Below are 19,809 nucleotides of genomic sequence, written 5' to 3' on the forward strand. Positions count from 1 at the left end.
TTTTTCCCACTCAGAAAACACCAACCAAAACCTGTTTTCTCTCACAGAGTGAAAGATCCTTGAGGATCATGTCGCAGAGGCTATGTAATTGGGCCTTGGGGCCATGTTGGGGTGCAGTACTGCTTAATGATTAAAACCACGGGCACAGCAATAAGAAGGAAGAAATGACTGATGCACCCAACCACTTGGATGAATCTCAAAGGAATTATGATGAATGAAAAAAAGCCCCAGAAGGTTACATACTGTATGATTCCACTGGTATGACATTCTTGAAATGACAAATTATAGGAACAGACAACAGGTTAGTGGTTGCCAGAGGTTAGGGACAGGAGAGGGGCAGGGAGGGGAGGGAGGCGTGGTTACAAAAGACAACAGGAAGGGTTCTTGTGGGGGTGGACTCGCTCTGTATCTTGACACATCGTACACATGTGATAGAGTTGTATAGAACTCAACACATACACACCCATACGAGTGCAAGTAAAATTGGGAAATCTGATAAACTCGGGGGATGTAGCAATGTCACGGCCGTGATATTGTAGTATAGCTTTTGCAGATGTTACTGTTAGGAGAAACTGGGTACATGGGATGTCTCTATATTATTTCTTATAACTGCTTGTGAAGCTAAAGGTATCTCAAAATAAAAAGTTTAATTAAAAAAAAAGTCTACAGGCAACGATGCAATTGGGTCAGTTTGTGCATGTCAGGGCCACCATCCCATCCTGGAAGGGGACACTTAGAACCAGATCGTGGGGGCATCTGGGCAAATATGCCAGGCCTGAGTCTTCCATCCAGGAGGGGCAGATGCTGGGGCATAGTGCCTTCCTGGGTTCCTAGAGGCGTTACATTCTGGCCATGGCAACGGATTTTGCCCTTCACTTCCGGCTAATTCCTATAGCCTTGTGATCCCTTCCTAATAGATCTGTCCTCATTAAGGGCAGGGAAAGCCTGTTTCATTAAAAGACGGAGCTTATCCATTGAAAAAGGGTTATTTATTAGTGGAAATGGATGGTAGCTCAGCTGCACAGGAAAGCCTGGCTGTCCCAAGAGAGGACCTGTTAGGAGGAGGGTGGGCTTTCCCTAGGGGAGGGTGGAATCATCAGGCAGGGAAGCATCTTGCCTGATGTACACTCATTGTTCATCCCACGACGCTGGACAAGGGCCCCAGTGCTCGGGGGAATGGAGAGCTGGTCAGTGAAGAGAATGGTCAGCAAAGAGGCTGGACTGGTCATTAAGGACCTCTTCCTCGGGTACTCTTCCCAGGGGAGGAGGAAGGGGAGGCAGAGACTACTCCTCAGCTGGGGGCACATTTAAGAAATACCTGGCCAGACTGCTGGTGCATCCCAGAGGAAGCTGGGTGATGACGATGGCTTGCCAAGACCCTCTTCCTACCCACCTCAAAAGAAAGTGAAGACAGAAAGCAAGAATCACCTTGGTGACATGTGGACCCCTCTCAGGCCATCTTCAGATGGACCATATGCAGACCTATTTGGGCACCAGCTTCATTCTTGCCCAGATGCCCCCATATTTATAAAAGCGGGTGCAGCCCTACTCGTGGGAATGGGGCCACTGAAAGGAACCCAGTGAAACAAAACACTGGCTTCAATCTGAATCTACTTTGATGATCCAGATGTGTTCTGAGTTAATAAACTTAGTGGGAACACATGTTGCTGAGTGTTTTTCTGCAAATTTCAGACAAAAACCCAGCCCACTCTAGTTTAAGCTCCTTGAGGGAACAATGTGTTTTTAATCTCTTATATGTGCATAGCGTCCAGCACGGGGTTAAATGTTAGCGGAATTTATGTTGCTTTTTGGTTCACTGAAACGCTGGTCTGAGTTTGCAAGTACTGAGCAAGTTTGCAGGCTCCATACGTGTTTTAGTTTATGATCAGATCCTGCTCTCTGTATGGAAGGAGAGTGGGGATCACACTCAACTCAAAGGAAGTCCCGATGTGGGCCTCGTGGCTCAGCCCTAATGGCCTCAGGGCCTAGACCGAGGGACATCATGGTCTTTGCATTTGCTGTCCCTTTAAAGTGGTCTAACATTTACATCTTAGGTACAAATGTTAACCCTGAGAGAAACTATCTCGCTGTCTCCTTCTTGTCTCAGGCATGGCTTCTGTCTGGCCCACGGAGCCAGGTTGCTCCTGAGTCATCTGGAAAGGCCTGGCCCTCAGGCCTGGCCCCTCTCCAAACCCCTCTCCAAGGCAACAGGCCCATGCTTCTTGTTCTGACTTCTCAGAGGAATCTAAATCCCCAAGTATATCTCACAAAATACCCCCTGCTCCCCCAAGAAGAGGAAGGAAGCCTTTCCCAGCCCAGCCCTTCTGGCCTTGGCAACAAATTTCACCCCTGATCTAGCTAATTCCTCCAGCTCATCGTGGGCAGGAAAAGCCACTGAAAGAAAGAACTTGTCAACTGAGAAAGAATATAGGATAAAGCAGATGCCTCAACATTTGATCCCCAGAATATTTGTTGAGCATCTCCTAGGTGCCAGGCACTGAGATTCCGGCATCGCCAAGACAGAAGAGGTCCCCGCTGTCATAAAGCTTAGAGTTCACTGCATAAGGGCGTGAGGGATACAAGGAAGAAGAGCAGGTTCAGGGTGCTGTGAACGGGTATAACTGAGGATGACCTACCCTGTCCGAGGTGGGGAATGGCTGTCCCTCAACCAGAAAGAGCCTCATCGAGGTAGGAAGAGCTGAGTAGACAGGAATGTGTCTCCCAGTTCCTAGTCTGGTCAACCAGAGCAAGAAGGACAACCCAGGGCCGAGGAGTAGCAGGCAGTGGTGGTCCCCTCTCGGGGGTGGGGGGGGGCAGTTGATGTGGGTCAGAGGGGCAGTTTGGGCACTGCTCTTGTCCTCTCTATGTCACATGCCAACTTGGCAATTCGTTGCCAAGGCCAGAGCCAAGGTGAGGACCTTGTGGAGAGAGAGTATGACCTGTTGGATGTGGGCTGCATAAGGCAGTCTCACTCTGCCAACCTCGTCGCTAGCCCTTGGCCATCATTATGACTGTCTCAGATTACCCTGTAAGGAAACAACCACCAAAACAACACTACCATGTGCAAGGCATGGTCTGAGCAAAACAGAATCCAAGAACCTCTGCAGATCGCTCATGCCCCCCACAGGGCCCGAGGCTCCAGGCCCCTCTGGGGCCTCCTCTCTCCCACAGCCTATGGATCCAGGACTCTCCTCTACCCTCCTCTCCTCCCCCGAGCAGAGAAGTGCAGCCTCTGATGTACCCAGTTATGGAACTCTGTGCCTTCTTCCTTGCCAGCTTTGTCTAAGAAACACAAAGACAGTAAACAGTGGGTGGGGGAATGGAGTGCTGAGGTTTTTCTGGGAATGAGAATTAAGATAGGACTCAGGGTCTTTGGCCAGTTCCCAAATGCAATGAGTTTATCACTGCCAGGGACAGCAAGTGTACAAAGCTCTTGGCAGTGACCCCTACTGATTTATGAGGGGTTCTGGTTTGTTTCCACTGCTTTGCAGACAATCAGTCTTAAGGAAAATGTATATCCAGAATCTGCAAGAAGCAGGAGAGCCGCTGGCAAAACCAGCGAGCGCTCACCGACAGAATGAGAGAAAGGGCCAGAGAGAAAGGAGTTTGCATTTCTCTTCTTTGCTTTTCCTTGTCTTTTCTTCTTTTATTTCCTTGCCTCCCTCCCTCCCTCCCTCCCTCCCTCCCTCTCTCGTTCCCTCCCTTGTTCCCTCCCTCCCTCCCTCCCTCCCTCCCTCCCTCCCTTCCTTCACTTCCTTCCTCCCTTCCTTCCCCAGACCCCTCCCTCCCCTACTCCCTCTCTCTCTTTCTAAAAAACGGATAATTGACTGTGAACAAGCAGAACTACCAGAGTCCACATCTGCCTTCCTGACACGTAGGGAGGCACCTGCTCCAGGGAGGGTGAGGATGGTTCTCCATAGGTAGAGAAACTGATGCCCTAAGGCCCTAAGTCATACTGGACATCTTAGCTACAATTCTCAGTGGGAGGAGGGAATCACACCCCATGGCGGTTGACAGTTACAGTACATGGATCTCACCCTGATGAGACACTCCACCCTCATCCAGGGCCAAGCCCAAGGTGGGAGCTTTGCTTACCTGGGACGCTAAGGCAGAAGCAAAACCAACTGGAACCATGGGCAAGATTTTATAATAACTTTAAATGGAATGTAATCTATAAAAATATCGAATGATATGTTGTATACCTGAAACTCATATAATATTGTAAATCAACCATACTTCAATAAAAAACATTCAGAAAAAAAAAAAAAAAGCAATGGAGTGAAAGAAAAAAAACCCTAAACCCAAAATGACTGGAGTCAGTGGAGTCCGAGTCATGCGGGAGGAGGAGGGAGCGAGCAGCGCAAGCTGTCTCAAAACCACACCTGCTACAAATCAATGTTTTGCAGTGAGGGTCCTCATTTGGAAATCTCCTTTGTTTTTAGATAAGACACGGTGGGCCTCACAGCGCGGGGGAAGGTAATCAGACAAATGCCTGGGCCTTGGGCCCCAAGCATGCTGGAGCAGTTAGACTACTTCAGAACACCCTTACGTCCTCCTCTTTGCTGTGGGTTCCTGAAACAGCTACGATCTCATCCCCCAGCTTTAGAGCATCCTCCTGGAGTGGGAGGCCGCTCAGCTGGAGCACTGCACAGCTGCCAGGAGCTTTTCTTGGGATTTTCAAGTGTCCTGTTTTTCTTTTGCAGATGTATGTGTCTATGTCCTCTGTCCTCTTGGGAACACCCAAGCTTCCTGGAACAACATCCAGCCTTTGGGAACTGTTGGGTCCCTTGTGGTCCCTTGAAGGAAGATGACGCTGTGGGGCAGGATGTGACATTGCCGTGTGAGACGCTGGAAGGGGGGCTGGGCTGGGGGCCAAAGGTTTGGATTCAGGTCCTGAGTCTGCCTTTTCCAGCCCCGCCGAGCACACAATTAACCGAGGAAATACAAGGGAACACATGACGAAAACTATACACATGTAAAGTAATGATGATAACTGGCCTTCATGTTGGGACTGTCCTTGCCAGGGATGACATGGGAAGGAGACCAAAGACCAGAAGGTTCCCGGGGAGGAGGAACGGTGAGCGGAGTCCAGCTGTATTATTTCCATTGCTGTTGTTGTTTGCTCTGAATCAGTGCCTAGGTTTAAACAACCCCATTTTACAGACGAGGACACTAAAGTTCTACAAAGTTGAGTGACTTGCCCAAGCACAGAGCAAGGATTTGAGCCCAGTGTTCTGTGACCCCAAAGCTCACACTCTTCCCTTGGTACACAGTGCTGTTCATGGTCCTTGAGTTGGGGTTTTGAGGGAGTCAGGTTCTGTGGCTGAGACAAAGTCCTCAGCGTGTGGTTAGCAGAAGCGTCAGGGGCCTCCTTTCAATCTTTAATCTGAGTCATCCCAGGGGTAGATGCAACTGCCATTCACCATTCCCTTTTGGGAACTGTTCACCACCACGTTGTCAGTGACAGCAACGGCCAAGTCTCCCAGGGTGACACAGGCTCTCACCTCACAGGTCATGTACGACTTGCCTTCCGCACCAGAAGGAAGGGCCGAACTGGCAAAGCTCTGAGGGCTGACCGGGCCCCGGGGAAGTCACAGGCAGCGAGTCTGTGTCACATAAAGTCACCCAGAAGATGTATGAGTCTCACCTTTCAAGAGACTCTTGAATATCTTAAACCAAAGGTCTTCAGACCTTAGGCATGGTTAGCTGAAGCCTAAAGAAAATGAACACTTTTCTCATCATGGGTCCTTCGGGAGGACAGAGGGTGGGACTGCCCAGTGGTAGGGAATTGATGGGGATCCTAAGTCAGTATCTGCTTCATAAACATAGAAAAGACTCACTTGAGTGCGTACAGACGCTCATTGGAGCGAAAGACAGTAGCTTGTCCTCGTGGATGCGGCTTCGGATGACCATCCTAGGAGCCTGTCGATCTTTTCTTCCAGGTTTTTTCCTTCTTTTTTAAAATTGAAATATAGCTGATTTACAATGTTGTGTTAATTTATGCTGTACAGCAAAGTGATTTAGTTTTATATATATATATATATATATATATATATATATATATATATATATACATTTTAAAAGATATTCTAGGATCCCGTGGACCTTAAATGAGAAGCTCCCATTTGGATTTCTTTGTCCTTCTAAGTGGGACGTAGCGGACACTGTTTCCATGGAATGCAAGATTCAAGTCATAAGAGAGTGTAAGAGTGAATTATCTTTTGCCTTTACATTGCAAAGCATCTGTATAAACACGTTCAATTTAACTGGCCAAAGGGCACGGTATTTTGATGCTGTTCAATCCCTATTCTTAGATAAGAGTAGCTTCAAAGACAGCTTTGCATATTTCCTTTCACCTACCCGAATGCCATGGGTATTAACTTAGACAAATGTTTCCTTCTCCTCTTCAAGGTCATGGGGCTTGGTGCAAGAAATCTCTGCTCTGAAGCATCAACAAAGACATTTTGGAATTTAGTTCTCTGACGCCTTCTCTTCAAGAGCTACTCGTCTGTGTGGTAACAAACAGAAACCGCTCACAAACAACTGATTTGTTCTTTTCAAAATGCATCCCTCCCTCTGCCGTTCATTTCCCTAAAATAAAACCACCCACAGGATAAAATGAGTAATTCCTGGAGTAAGCAGTGCCACGGCATTTTTTATTAAGATATGTCTGGCATGGGAAGCCTACTAGGAAATGCCCTCCAAATGAGGATTAATATCAGGAAACTTGGTGTAGTCTTGTGATACTGGCACACAACGCCGCCACCTCCACCACTGGGGCAAAGATTAACAGCCTTCACCAAGCTAGGAAGACATCTGCTTCTGAGTAATCTGGGGCAAATGTAAACGTGGGCTCCACTGGACTCTGGCTTTTGAACAAAGCAAATGTTAGAGGCCTTGCATTCCTTAATCAAGTTGCTTTTAAACATCTAAGTTTAGGTAAGAATAGAGACTGTTGACTAGAGGCTTCTTGTCTGCTCACTGTGGGTGTAACTCGATGGTGTATTTCTCAGCTCTTGTATCACCCTGACCTCATTTTGACCTCGAGGTTGCTCTTTGATCACTCCATGCATAGATGATGGCCAAGCGGAGGTTTGGTAACTTAGATTGGGGTCTGCTTAAGAGGAGAGCTTATGTATCTGTATATTCCCAGAGCCTAGAACATCTGGCCCTTAGTGGATATTCCAAGTTTTGCTGAATTGGCATGTTATAGAAATTGGATTTAACCAGTATTTATTGAGCACCTACTATATGTGCTCCTCAAGGTTGTGTGGCAAGATTTTTCAAAGTGGAAAACCAAGGGACAAATGGCCTTTTATTTATTTATTTTAAATGATAGGTACAGCTGAGAGTATTATTCTGGACTGAGTTGTCAAGGGAATTTTTTTATTTAAAACAAAACTGTGTGCAGAGCATTATTTTAATGTTGTAGGGATTTACAGAAGGTAAGGAAGGCCAGATGTCTGCTCCCAGCAAAGAACTTAAAATCCAGAGGCACTGGAGGCCAGACACTGCAGGTACAGGTCTGGATGGGGCATCTCAGCAGCTACTGCAGGTCAGGAAAGCAGGGTGGCTTGGACATGTAGGAAACCTACATGGGAACCTGCAGGGACCAAAGTCAACAGGCTGGATTGGTCCATCAGATTCAACTATCAATCCCTTTGATGGACAGATTTCCAATCCAATCCAATCTCAGTGAAGTGGTTTCTTAGGCCTGTTTTGTTTTATTTGTAAAGAATGATGTGCTCGGGCTTCCCTGGTGGCGCAGTGGTTGAGAGTCCGCCTGCCGATGCAGGGCACATGGGTTCGTGCCCCGGTCCGGGAAGATCCCACATGCCGTGGAGCAGCTGGGCCCGTGAGCCATGGCTGCTGAGCCTGCACGTCCGGAGTCTGCTCCGCAACGGGAGAGGCCACAACAGTGAGAGGCCTGTGTACCGCAAAAAAAAAAAAAAAAAAAAAGAATGATGTGCTCTTGGATAAGCTGTGCCCAATGGCAAAAAGCCATCTGGGTCCCTAATATCCTTTGCAATTTCCCTCAGTGTAGAACTTCACAGCCCACAGGTCAAGGTCTCCCAACTCGAATGGGAGAATGAATGTTCATGAAACGGATGGATGGGGAGATGGACGAATGACTGAATGGATCCAGTGACACAGTCCTCGGAACATCCTAGGATACTCTGAGACTTTTAAAATTGAAGCCAGGCAGCCACTGCACCAGCCTGCTGACTCCAGTCTCCCTCCTGCAGCCTGTGGAGGCTCTGGAAAGCGATGAACGCCCTGAGAGGAGGTCTCAGGCTCGCGATACTTCCTGTGGTTTCATTCTCTCCTCCAAACACCACCAGCAGAGCTTTGGACTCCATGCCCCGAGATTCAGATCTCTGTCAGCTTCAGCCTGCTCTGCTCATCACCATTTCACTCCTCCTCTTTCAGCTCTAAGCCTTCAATGTTTTCCTACTGTCTTCAGACTGAGAAAGTTCAAATTCCTTAGGAAGACACTCAAGGCCCCCCAGATTTGGCTCCTACATACTTTTTATTTTTGAATTCCCCCCCCCCCCCCCGCCAAGAACCCCTTCTAAGAGCAGACCCTTCTTGGGAGAATTCGTTTTAGATCTAGCTTGGAATTTTGAGATCTCAGGGAATACTAAAGCCATTAATTTTTGTGAGTTCACACATATAAGTATACAGCACTTTACTTATTCAAAGAATTTTCAGTGCTATTACCTCATCTGATTTCTAAAAAACCCTTAGACGGCTGTAGAGAAGACATCATCCCCATTTTACAGAGGAGAAAACTAGGGCACAAAAGGTCAAGATCCTTGCCTAAGACCACATAGCAAGTAGGTGGCAATGCAGCTCCTGCGGATGCCCCAAGATGGAGAACAGAGAATTCAACCCCTAGCATAAAGAACTGAGTCCTTAAAAAAAAAAAATCATGGCTCATTTTTCTTTTTTTTCTCCCCTCACGAGGCTAAATCTGTGAAACTGGAACAACACAGCAAACAGCCGAGGGCTATGGTCACAGCCCACAGATCTTTATGGAAGATTTGGTCTTGGCCCAAATTTTCAAAAAAGCCAAATGGATCGGCAAAACACAAGTGCAAATGCTGGGCCCATGCTGACGGGGCATCTTGTGAGATATTTCCACAGGAAGCAAACACAGGCAATTAACTTTGCTGTAACAATGCATGTGGTCAGATAAAAGACAAAACCGTCAGAGGGAGCCTGCACCCCACCCCCAGGCCCCATTTCAAATGAATGCATAAAGCTGGCTGAGCCTTCACTCCGGCTACTGACCCCTAATAGCAGGACATATACTCAACATGTCTATTGGCATTTTGACCACTGTTGGTTGGCTTCTGAGAACCATGTGACCGGTTGAGGAAGCCACCCCAGAGCTCCTGATCCCAATAGGGGCATGGAGGGGGGCATTCCAAAGGGCTTGGGTGTTACCATTCCCACTTCTCAGATGGGCAGACTGAGGAGAGCAGGCTTAAAGGACTTACAATCTTACAATCCTAGACAAAGCATGTGGCTGAGACAGGATCAGAGCCTGCTCCCCAGCTTGGGGACCTTCTCTAGGGACCTGGAGTTTCTCCAGGTCTCTGCATGACAACCAAGCCCTCAGCTCTAATAACCCAGGGGCAGTGTGATCTGAGCTGCGACTTGACCAGCAAGTTGGGAGATCGGAGAGCAAGTCCTGGCTGGGTCTTAGCCTCCTCTCCTTACCTGGAAACTTCTAAGTCACACCCGTGCAGCGGGTGCAGGCAGCAGTGCTGGCCAGGAAGGGTAAGGCAGTGTGAAGATCATGGTACTGGCTGACTTCCCCTTGGTCGGTTGGCTCCGTAACACTCAACCTTGATGCAGAAACATCCGCGGAGATTGGTGGGCTGCTGTTACTGCACCAACATGGTCTACTCTAACCTACTCTCCCATATATATGAAAGATTAACCACTCCCAAGTCTCTCTATCGTCTATCTTTCTGATTGGTTGAAGTGTTTCAATGATTTTCATGATATATTGTTCAGCGCAGTGGTCTCAAACTCTGTCTATTTCTTTATGTTATGTGAACTAAGAATGGTTTTTCTATTTTTAAGTGGCTGAAAAAAAATCAAAAGAAGAATAATATTTCATGAACAATGATAAGAAATTGAGCTTTCAGGGTCCATAAATAAAGTTTTTCAACACAACCATGCCCACTTATTTATGTATTTTACATCGTTACACTGTTACGGTGTAGCTGTTTTTATATGGCAGAATTGAGTAGTAGTGATGTAGGTCATATGACCCACAAACCTCAAAATTTAAACTATCTGGCCCTTCACAGAAGAAATTTAGCCTTTTAAATTAACTCTTAGTTTAGTGTAAAAGGCAGGCTACAGAATCACCCTATTTGCATAAACACTCTTTACACATAAGTTGAGAGAAACGAAACACTAGAATAGGAGTTATCTCTGGGCACTAAGGTTATATGCAATTATTTGAATTCTTTCACCAAACTTCCTAAACATAAAAGTATAAGAAAAGAGTATTGATGACATTAAGGAAATAATATCATAAATATCTTATCTTACTGTGAGCCAGACACTGTTAGTTGTTGACATGCTTCATTTCACTTAATTCCCTTTCCACAGCATAGGTACCATTGTATCTGTGTTCTACAGATGAGGAAAAGAAGACTCAGGGAGTTTAAGTAACTTGCCCAAGGTCAGAGGGCTAGTGAGAAGCACTCTGTATATTTATGATGAAAACACACTTAAGAAACAAAAGGGGACAAGCTGAAAAGAAACTGGTTTAGGAAGAGTACTTTATTAGAATTCAGAGAATCCCAGTCCTAACAGACACTGAGGAGGTTAGAGATGCTTTGGGTATCCTCAGTAAGGTGATACAATATATTTGGAAGTATGTACCTGAAAAATGGCAGAGAACTGTGCTAATGAAGGCTGTGTATCCAGAAACATGTCACGGCACAATGTGCTGACCTCCCAAGTTTTCCCATCAAATATTTCTTGACTTAGTAATAACATAAATGTCAGGAAGAGAGGACTGGTTGACTAAACCATAGTACTTCCACACAATGGAATACTATGCAGCTATTAAAGAACCAGGCAATAACCACATCACTGCTGTTAGGTGGCACTGCGATTTTTAGACTGCTCTGTGGTGATGCAGGATAAAGCAAATAACGTGAAGTACTAATGCTATCATCTACGGTGTCCTTGAGAACCAGGGTTCTCAGCAGAGAGAAAGGTGACACAGACATAAGAAAGAAGTTAAATAGAATCCCCTGTAGTTTTGAGTTTGAATGGAAAGTATCAGTGTGTACTCGTGATGTATTTTTATCAGAAATAACAACTACCTATTTCCTAGCTCTGGCCACGGGAAAGGCCTAAAAATGATGACCAACCCAGGAACAATGAGTGCCTCTAAGTGCCCAAATTATGGTCTCTAAAAACCATTTCCCCCGAAGAGGAACCAGCGATTCTTAGAGAACTAGCTGATGCCGGGTCTGGGGACTGGCCTGGATCATCTTAGTTTCCTTGGTGTTTGAATGACATAAAAGACTAGTAGGGTCATGTCAGAAGGAGCCAACAGGGCAGAGATGGCACAACCCAAGCACTGATAAAAATAATAAACAAAATGGATAAAACACATCAAATATGTTTAAACCCACAGGTTTACAAGGATACTAAAAGACAGACACACAAAAAACCCCTCATTGGTCACCACTGGATGATGACAGTAAACCATTCATTATTTTTTAAATTGGCAAATAAAGGGACTGCATCCAACACATATTCCATCTTTCCTATGTGAACTGTATTACTAGATAATCAAATGGTAGATGCATTTGATTATTTGTATTTCAGTTAATAAATGAAGAAAGAATGATAGAATTAGAACAGCATTTTGTAACCCCTAATTAACTAATGAATTTAAGCAATAAGCATCAATAGCTGCTAAAACCACAAAGAGAGACAACTAGACATCATGTGCCTTCTGACAAGACAGCACAGCACAGTCTAGGAAGTAATTTTGCCCACAAAAATCAAACTTAAATCTGATTAAACACCTAAGTCAAATTACCAGTTTATAGGAAATGCAGATGGTAGAAGGACACATTAAATAGTACCACAGCGTTGCAGTCAGAAAAATCCAGACAATGGAATCTCTCCAGCACAAAGGATCCAATTTCTTCATTAAGTAAATGGCAAGGGGTTGGGGGGGTGGGTGGGGAGGACGTAAAAGGAACCCGTAGATTACGAGGCGCTTAAAAGACAAGGTGATCGACTGTGATGTGTGGGCCTTGTTTGGATTCTGATTTTGAATAACGATTTTAAAAAGGCATTTATGGAACTACCATAAATTTGAACACTTGCATGACATTTGATGATATTAAGAGATAACTGCTAATTTGTTAAGGCATTGTGGTAATGTTAAGACCAAAGGGTCAGTTTCTCTTAGAGAGATACACACCTAACTATTTACAGTGAAATGATACAGTCTTGGATTTGCTTTAAAACAAACGGTGAAAAAATAGGCGGGGACACAGATAAAAATGAGATCAGTCTTGTATAGACGATTGCTGAGTCTGGATGAGGGTCCACAAAGGTTTGTTGTTCCATTCCTTCTACTTTTCCACATGTTTACAAGTTTCCATAATAAAACATGAAAATAAATCCTTCCTGATATCATGATCAGAGCAATAATACTGGGCAGGGAGCATCATGGTTCTGACCAGTCTCCCTTTTCTCATGTTTCATGAATAATGGAGAGTTGAGCTTTGTGCTTCAGGTTGTTCATCTGGGGAGCTTCTCCATCACCCATGGGGCTTCTCCATCACCCATGGAGCTTCTCCATCACCCATGGAGCTTCTCCACTACCCATGGAGCTTCTCCATCACCCATGGGGGTTCTCCATCATCCATGGAGCTTCTCCATCACCCATGGGGGTTCTCCATCATCCATGGAGCTTCTCCATCACCCATGGGGGTTCTCCATCACCCATGGGGGTTCTCCATCACCCATGGAGCTTCTCCACTACCCATGGAGCTTCTCCACTACCCATGGAGCTTCTCCATCACCCATGGGGGTTCTCCATCACCCATGGAGCTTCTCCATCACCCACGGAGCTTCTCCACTACCCATGGAGCTTCTCCATCACCCATGGGGGTTCTCCATCACCCATGGAGCTTCTCCATCACCCATGGAGCTTCTCCACTACCCACGGAGCTTCTCCATCACCCATGGAGCTTCTCCATCACCCATGGAGCTTCTCTGTCACCCATGGAACTTCTCCGTCACCCATGGAGCTTCTCCATCATCCATGGAGCTTCTCTATCACCCATGGAGATTATCTACAACCCATGGAGCTTCTCCATCATCCATGGAGCTTCTCCACTACCCACGGAGCTTCTCTACACCCACTGAGATTCTCTATCACCTGTGGAGATTCTCTACTACCCATGGAGCCTCTCCATTACCCATGGAGTTTCGCCATCACTCTCCTCACCACGATATGTCACTAAGTGCTTGGGACACATACACACACATACAAAAATCTACTGGAAAAAAAAAGATTTCTCATGACTTAAATATTTTGCTTTGAAGGTGCAAAGGGTGTGAGGGACTTCATAAAGCAAAGTCACTGAACTCTACAGAACCAAATCTACCTGGCACAGGTGTTCAGTGGAGCTCATGACCAGGGGGAGAGAAATGATAGTCATGGTGTTGAGGTTGGTAGGTATTTCCATTCTGAAGTTCTGAGCAAATCTGGATGATGAGACACTGGCTGTGTTCTCATGCCACTACCCACATTGGTGACTGTTTCCTAAATTAGGTAATGTCTGTGGGAGGGCAATCTCGCTAAATTCTCACCTGGGGACCTTACAAGTGAGAGAAATGAAGAGGGTCGAAGGGACAAGAGCAAAACCTTAAGCCCTGTCATGGAGTGTAGGATGGCGGAAGGAAATAAACGTTAGGACCCAGGAAGTGAGAAATGGGTCTGATGCTCATCTCTAGAAATGGCCCCTCCCAGCCCTCAACTTAAGCTTGCTGCTTAGAAGGCTTCTGGTTCTTTCATCAGCCTCACCAGCAGCTGTGTGGTAACGGTGCTTAGCAGGGGTGTGAGTTTCCCTCCCCCAACCACCAACCATGGGTCCCTTAAACCCTAGAGCTCATCCTGTTGAAGCACTTCATTTACTGGTGACACTGCCCATTTCCTTGTCTGTCTCTCCCACTAGGCTTTAACTCCCTTGAGGGCAGGGGCTTTGGCCTGTTCCTCGTGGTATCTCATCACATGGCACAAAGCTCCCCAGTCACCACAGGGTTGGGAGTCACTGTGGAAGCAGGGCAGGGTGGCAGTTATGAGAGTGGGCTTGACCCCCGGCCCTGCCAGCTACTGTTCCCAGTTTGCCAATGTTGTGCTATGGTGTCCAGATTCTACTATGACTTATTACAGGACTTCAGGTTTTGTAAAACACTCTGAGGTTTTCCTGGAAAAGATACCACGTGTAATGGTAAATTTCTATTTCTATTGAACAACGTAACTCATCTAGGAAAACAATCCTCCTGGAATTTTTTTGTGCACCTACCTGGAATGGTCTCCACTGATGGCCTTATAAATAACAAAACCTGAAATTGTGACTACATACAACGCCTTGGATGTGTGTTAAAGGGTGGGGTGGTGGAGTGGAAAAGTGAACATCTTGGGACAGAACTATTCGACTAGATAAGCAAACCTGGGCATCTTCGAATGTGTATCTCCCTCCATCTTTGACGTTTTGACTGGTTATCTCGTAGCTGTGAGAATCCAGATTGATTGCACTTGGGGCTCCGGGGGCCAGAAACTCTTGCCAGATTTCTTCCACCCTCTTGGCCACATCTTGTAGGGGTTGTTTCTTGAGATCTTGGACAGCCAACCAGAACCTGAAATGGAAGCACAAAGACAGTCTGTTCCATGGGCTTAGTCAATAGCTGCTCTGCTGGACATGGTCCCAGAACTGACCTCCCATGGCATTCATTCTGCTGCATCCCCAAGCCTTCCCAGTGGCCACTTCACACATCACGAAGGCCGCAGGGCCTGCTGAGAATACAAAGGCGTTCCATTATTGCACTAAATGCATGTGAGAAGATCACTGTGCTCTTGATTACCAAAAAGAGATTTCTCTCCCTCTACATCAAGGTTTCTCAGCCTCGGCACTATTGCCATCTCGGGCTGGATAATTCTTTGTTGTGAGCGTTGCCTTGTTCATTGAAAGAGATTTAGCAGCAATCTTGGCTTCGACCCATAAGATGCCAGTGGCATCCCCTCCCCAGTTGTGACAACCAGAAAATTTCTGGACATTACCAGATGTCTTCTGGGAGATAAAATCACCCCTGGCTGAGAACTACCACTTGACATAGATGCCACGCCACAGACAATGTGAGTCCCTTTGCCATATCTGGTTGGGATGTGGCGGCATCCAAATGAAGGAGAGGTCAAAGAAGCAGATAGAATCTGGGCGTCATTAAGAATATTCGAGGTGGAAGGACCCAGTCATTCATATTATAGATGGAGAAACTGAGCCTGTTTGCAACATCGGTTGCAGCCATGGTGCTTGGCATATAGTAGGTGCTCAATAAATGTCTGTTGGAATGCAGATGGGCTCATCTGGAACAAAGCTGAAGGGACATACGTGGGGAACCTCTCTACTAAAAGAGTCTCCAGGGATCACTGGAGAGAAAAACCTCGTGCTCACATCCATATTTGCCTCTCACAAATCCCTCAGCAGCAGCATGGTGTTAGAGAGGTGGGCGCGAGCTGTGAGCTCTTTTCTGCTGAGAGCGACAGTAGCCAGGGCCAAAGCTTGGACAACAGCTCCCTGGGTCATGAGGATGGTTCCCGAGGCATCCCCTGGAGAGGGCTTTCAGCAGGACTCAGGTCTGGGTGGCACATTTCATGCCCTGTGAACAACAGAGTCCAGTTTCCCCATCAACGAGACATGAGGACAGGCTCCTGGCTATGTGGTTCCCACAGCCACGGGTATCACACCTACTCAAGCCAACAAAAGGGCAGGGACAAGAGAAGCTGAACCACGACATGGAAGAAGGTGCAGTCACTCTGTCATCGAATTTCACCCACAGTAAGATGTACTCTGTTTTTTAAAGGGTAAGCATATTTTTCTGTTGCTCTTCAGAGAAACGTCTGTGTAGTCAAGTGCATGGCCTAAAGGTGCCACCCAGTGGCCAACTCAGGTAATGCAGCTCCATTTACACAAGGACAGAAGACTGGAGAGAGTGTGTGTGTATCCGTGTGTGACACAAGCTCTGTGAGCTCCAACTCTCCCCCTGATTTGCCATTAGTGATTCTAACGATCTCCCTGAAGAAAACCCTCATGGTTCCCTCGCTGGTCCTGAAGAGCGAGAGGCGGGGAAGGAGACAATCACTTCACTCAACCAGAAGATAAGGAAGTTCTCATCCCCGCTGTGCTGCTGTCTCGGAATTGCTGTATCTTTCTGGGCATCTCTCTCCTCATGGCACAGTGGGTACAAAGCAGGTGGAGGGGTACGTGAGACAGGTCTGGTCTGAGCACTTCCTATCTGGTGTAACTCTGAAATGCTTTCAGGCCCTGTGGGTGGGAGCCGTGGAGGGAGCTGCAGGGCGGCCACAGGCTCAATCCTGGGCCACTCTGATCCCTCAGAGCTCACCTCTTCCTCAGGTGGCCTAGGTGGAAGGTGCCTGGGGTTCCTGCCACTGCCATCTGCCATCACCTGCCCTTCAACACCAGCCCTCTGTCTTTCTGCCCCAGGTCTTTGGTGCTCACGGCCTCTGGCTATGCAGGGAGAGGGAAACCAGTGGCTCTTTAACCGGAGTCTGGTGGGCAGGGGGTAGAGTTTGAAGGGGGCTGTTAACTGTCCAATTGTTCAGATGGGTCTTTGAAACTCAGTTGGGAGTGGGTCTCCCCCATCCCCCTGGATGTTCCCTAGGTTCCTCGGGTCTCTCTGTCCCCCCACTAGGTCTGCCATGAAATGAAGGAGGTGGCCAAGTATTTAAAGGTGAAAATGGTCATCTGGCGATGACAGTACCTGTAAGGTTTTCTTCTCCTGGAGGACCGTGTTTGATGGGCAGATGAAATTTAGGAAACCAGTCCTAAAGAAAGGAACTGGTGTTGGTTTTTCAGAGGACTGGAAGGAGGGCTAACGGGCAGCTCGCTGAGTCCTCTGCAGCCCCAGGGAGCCACCTCAGGCTGAGGGCCGGGCTGGGAGCAACTTCTCCGGGCCAGTGTCCTTCCCAAGACCACCAGACCCGGCAATTTCTCACACAAATGATGACACCTGGGCGATTTCCTGCCCCCCTCGGTCACTGCCATGTGGGCGTCCCCTTCTGTCCCTTGTTCCAGTCTGCTCTGAGGAGCAGCTCTGGGGAGGCCCTGAGGCCCCGGCAGCTTCTGAGCGCTGCAGGCTCCCCGTGGCCCCTGAGGCCTCAGCGTCCCTTTGGCAGAATGACTTGGGAGCCACATTAATGCACATCGCTCAGCTGGGTATACAGAAGGTCTGGAAATTTCGGAATCAAATTTAATAAACTTTTACATCAAAAATTAAAAGGTTCCCTTTACTAGATAAAACCAAGAATAAAAAAAGCATAAAAAGCAACAACAGGCATGCTGGAGGACAGGAAAGAACAGGAAGGGGAGGGGCGGGGATGACATTCCCCAGACAGCAGCTTCCTCTCCCTGCGCGCACGGGGACCCCGCACGGGGACCCGCTCAGCCCTCTGTCTGCCTTGCAGATGACCTGTCTCATCCCTCTCAGGCGACAGCAAAAATGCTATCACAGGGGCTTCCCTGGTGGCGCAGTGGTTGGGAGTCCGCCTGCCGATGCAGGGGACACGGGTTCGTGTCCCGGTCCGGGAGGATCCCACGTGCTGCGGAGCGGCTGGGCCCGTGAGCCATGGCTGCTGAGCCTGCGCGTCCGGAGCCTGTGCTCCGCAATGGGAGAGGCCACGACAGTGAGAGGCCCGCATACCGCAAAAAAAAAAAAAAAAAAAAAAAAATGCTATCACAACAGCATCCTGACATCCCATATGTGTTTACCATCACTGGCTTCGAGGAACCTTTGTGTCAATTAGAAATTCAGAACAGGCTTGCTTTGTATTTGTCATCTCTGAGCCCACGGGCCTGAGCTGGGGGCTCTGATCCCCGGACGCCCGGTCCCCCACCCTTTGAAAGAGGCCCTGAAGCTCCCCTCCCCCATCTACTGAGGATGGGAGGCCCACTGAGGCCTGCGCAGCTTCTGCTCTTATCAAAAGCCTGCAGGTACCGCTGCTCCTCCAGGACACCAGCAGGGAGGAGGGTGCCAGTGGCGGCGGATTAGTGCCCACCCTGCACTAAGCCTCCGTGGCTTCTTGCGGCAGAAGGGCTGTCATGACTGGTAGGCCACGAGGACACGTGGGTATCAGGGAGACCACCTGTCCTGCTTTGCGGGAGTCGGCAAGGTGGGGAAGCCAGCCCTATGCCAGCATGTGATCCGCGTCATTGGCTTAGGAATGCAGGTGGCAACTGGCCTTCGCGGGGAGGCAGCCTGGGCTCAGACACCCCCGGCGCCAAGCAGCAGGGGATGGGACTTGAGGGCGGTCAGGGGCTGCCTCAGGGGGCCTCCTATCTCCTGCAGGGCCGGGGTGCTGACAGGGAATGGGGTTTCCTCGCCAAGGCTGGCTGCAACAAGGGGAACCACGCAGCAGCTGGACGCTCTCCATCCTATCAGGAAGTCTGGGCAGCCCTTAGTTCCTCGTTTAGCTATCTTCTCATCAACTAAGATTTTCATGGATTAGAAAAATTCAGCTTTTAGTTCGTTCCCAGGGAAAAGCCAACTCCATGCAGAAGGAAGGGTTTCTGTGCCCTCTGCTGGTCAACAGAGACTCGGGCACAACGGATGCCACTTGACTTAGTCTCTGGTTGGGCTGGAACCCCACCACCAGCAGCACCACGGAAGCCGAGTGATACTCGCCAGGCAGTGGTCGAAATGCCACAGATTGTCCCAGTGTTGTGTGAGCACCTCTGTTCCCATTAACCATGTGTTTGCTTCGTGGGGAACACTGCCAGGCCTGGCCAACCTTCCGAGGTCTTCCTATGACTCGGGGCAACTGTGGGAGATGGCAGCGCTCCAGGCCAACCTGGTGACTCTCCTGCGCGCTCTTTAATTGCTTCTCCCTTCAGCTGACACTGTGTGGAACAGGGGTAATCAATCTGCAGGTTAGAAGAACAACCACATTCTCTCAGGAGAGCTACAGCTCGTGAAAAATGTACGGGGGACGGATGCTCTTTGCTGCAGGTTTTGATTTTTAACTCGTGCCCTGCTGAGTGGCAGTGGGTGTCAAGCCAGGTAGGACAGAGATTTGTGCAGGGGAGATGGAGGGGGCAAAGGTGGCAAGGGGCTCCTGTCAGCCTTCTAGGAAAACACACAGAGAAAAGAGAGGGACCAGGTCACTCTCTGGGACTCCCTGCTTCAGCACTGGGAGGCCCCACCTTGGAGGCATTCTAGAGGCCCCACCTTGGAGGCATTCTAGAGGCCCTGAGCAAACAGCTGTCTCCAGCGGGGCCCACCGAACGGAGCCCCCGGCTCGGCCCAGGGTGCTGCAGAGAGCATACAATCACATGCTGTGCTGTCTGCAGCAAAATGCGCTGGTCGTGCCCCCTCAAGTGCCTGGAGATGCCGCCCCTCCCTCATCTCACAGGCTCACCCCAAAGAAAAATGATGAAAAGGGACGTCAACTTACACTGTATGATCACATATGTAAGGCATCTTTCCTTAAAGGATCCAGGGTGACCTTTC

General features: G+C 48.2%; 1 protein-coding gene across 1 annotated transcript in view; it reads right to left on the reverse strand.

Moving 5' to 3' along the window:
• RGS6 (regulator of G protein signaling 6) overlaps positions 1-19,809 on the reverse strand; it is a gene marked incomplete at its 3' end in the record, with an annotated part of 570,256 nt that overhangs the window by 30,759 nt on the left and 519,688 nt on the right. Inside the window, exon 15 of the mRNA XM_082844867.1 lies at positions 14,739-14,925. Within this exon, the coding sequence (XP_082700993.1) occupies positions 14,739-14,925 (187 nt within the window). The remainder of the gene's footprint in view (positions 1-14,738; positions 14,926-19,809) is intronic.

The sequence above is a fragment of the Leucopleurus acutus genome (assembly GCF_964270905.1).
Source record: "Leucopleurus acutus genome assembly, chromosome: 1".
Classification (NCBI taxonomy): Eukaryota; Metazoa; Chordata; class Mammalia; order Artiodactyla; family Delphinidae; genus Leucopleurus; species Leucopleurus acutus.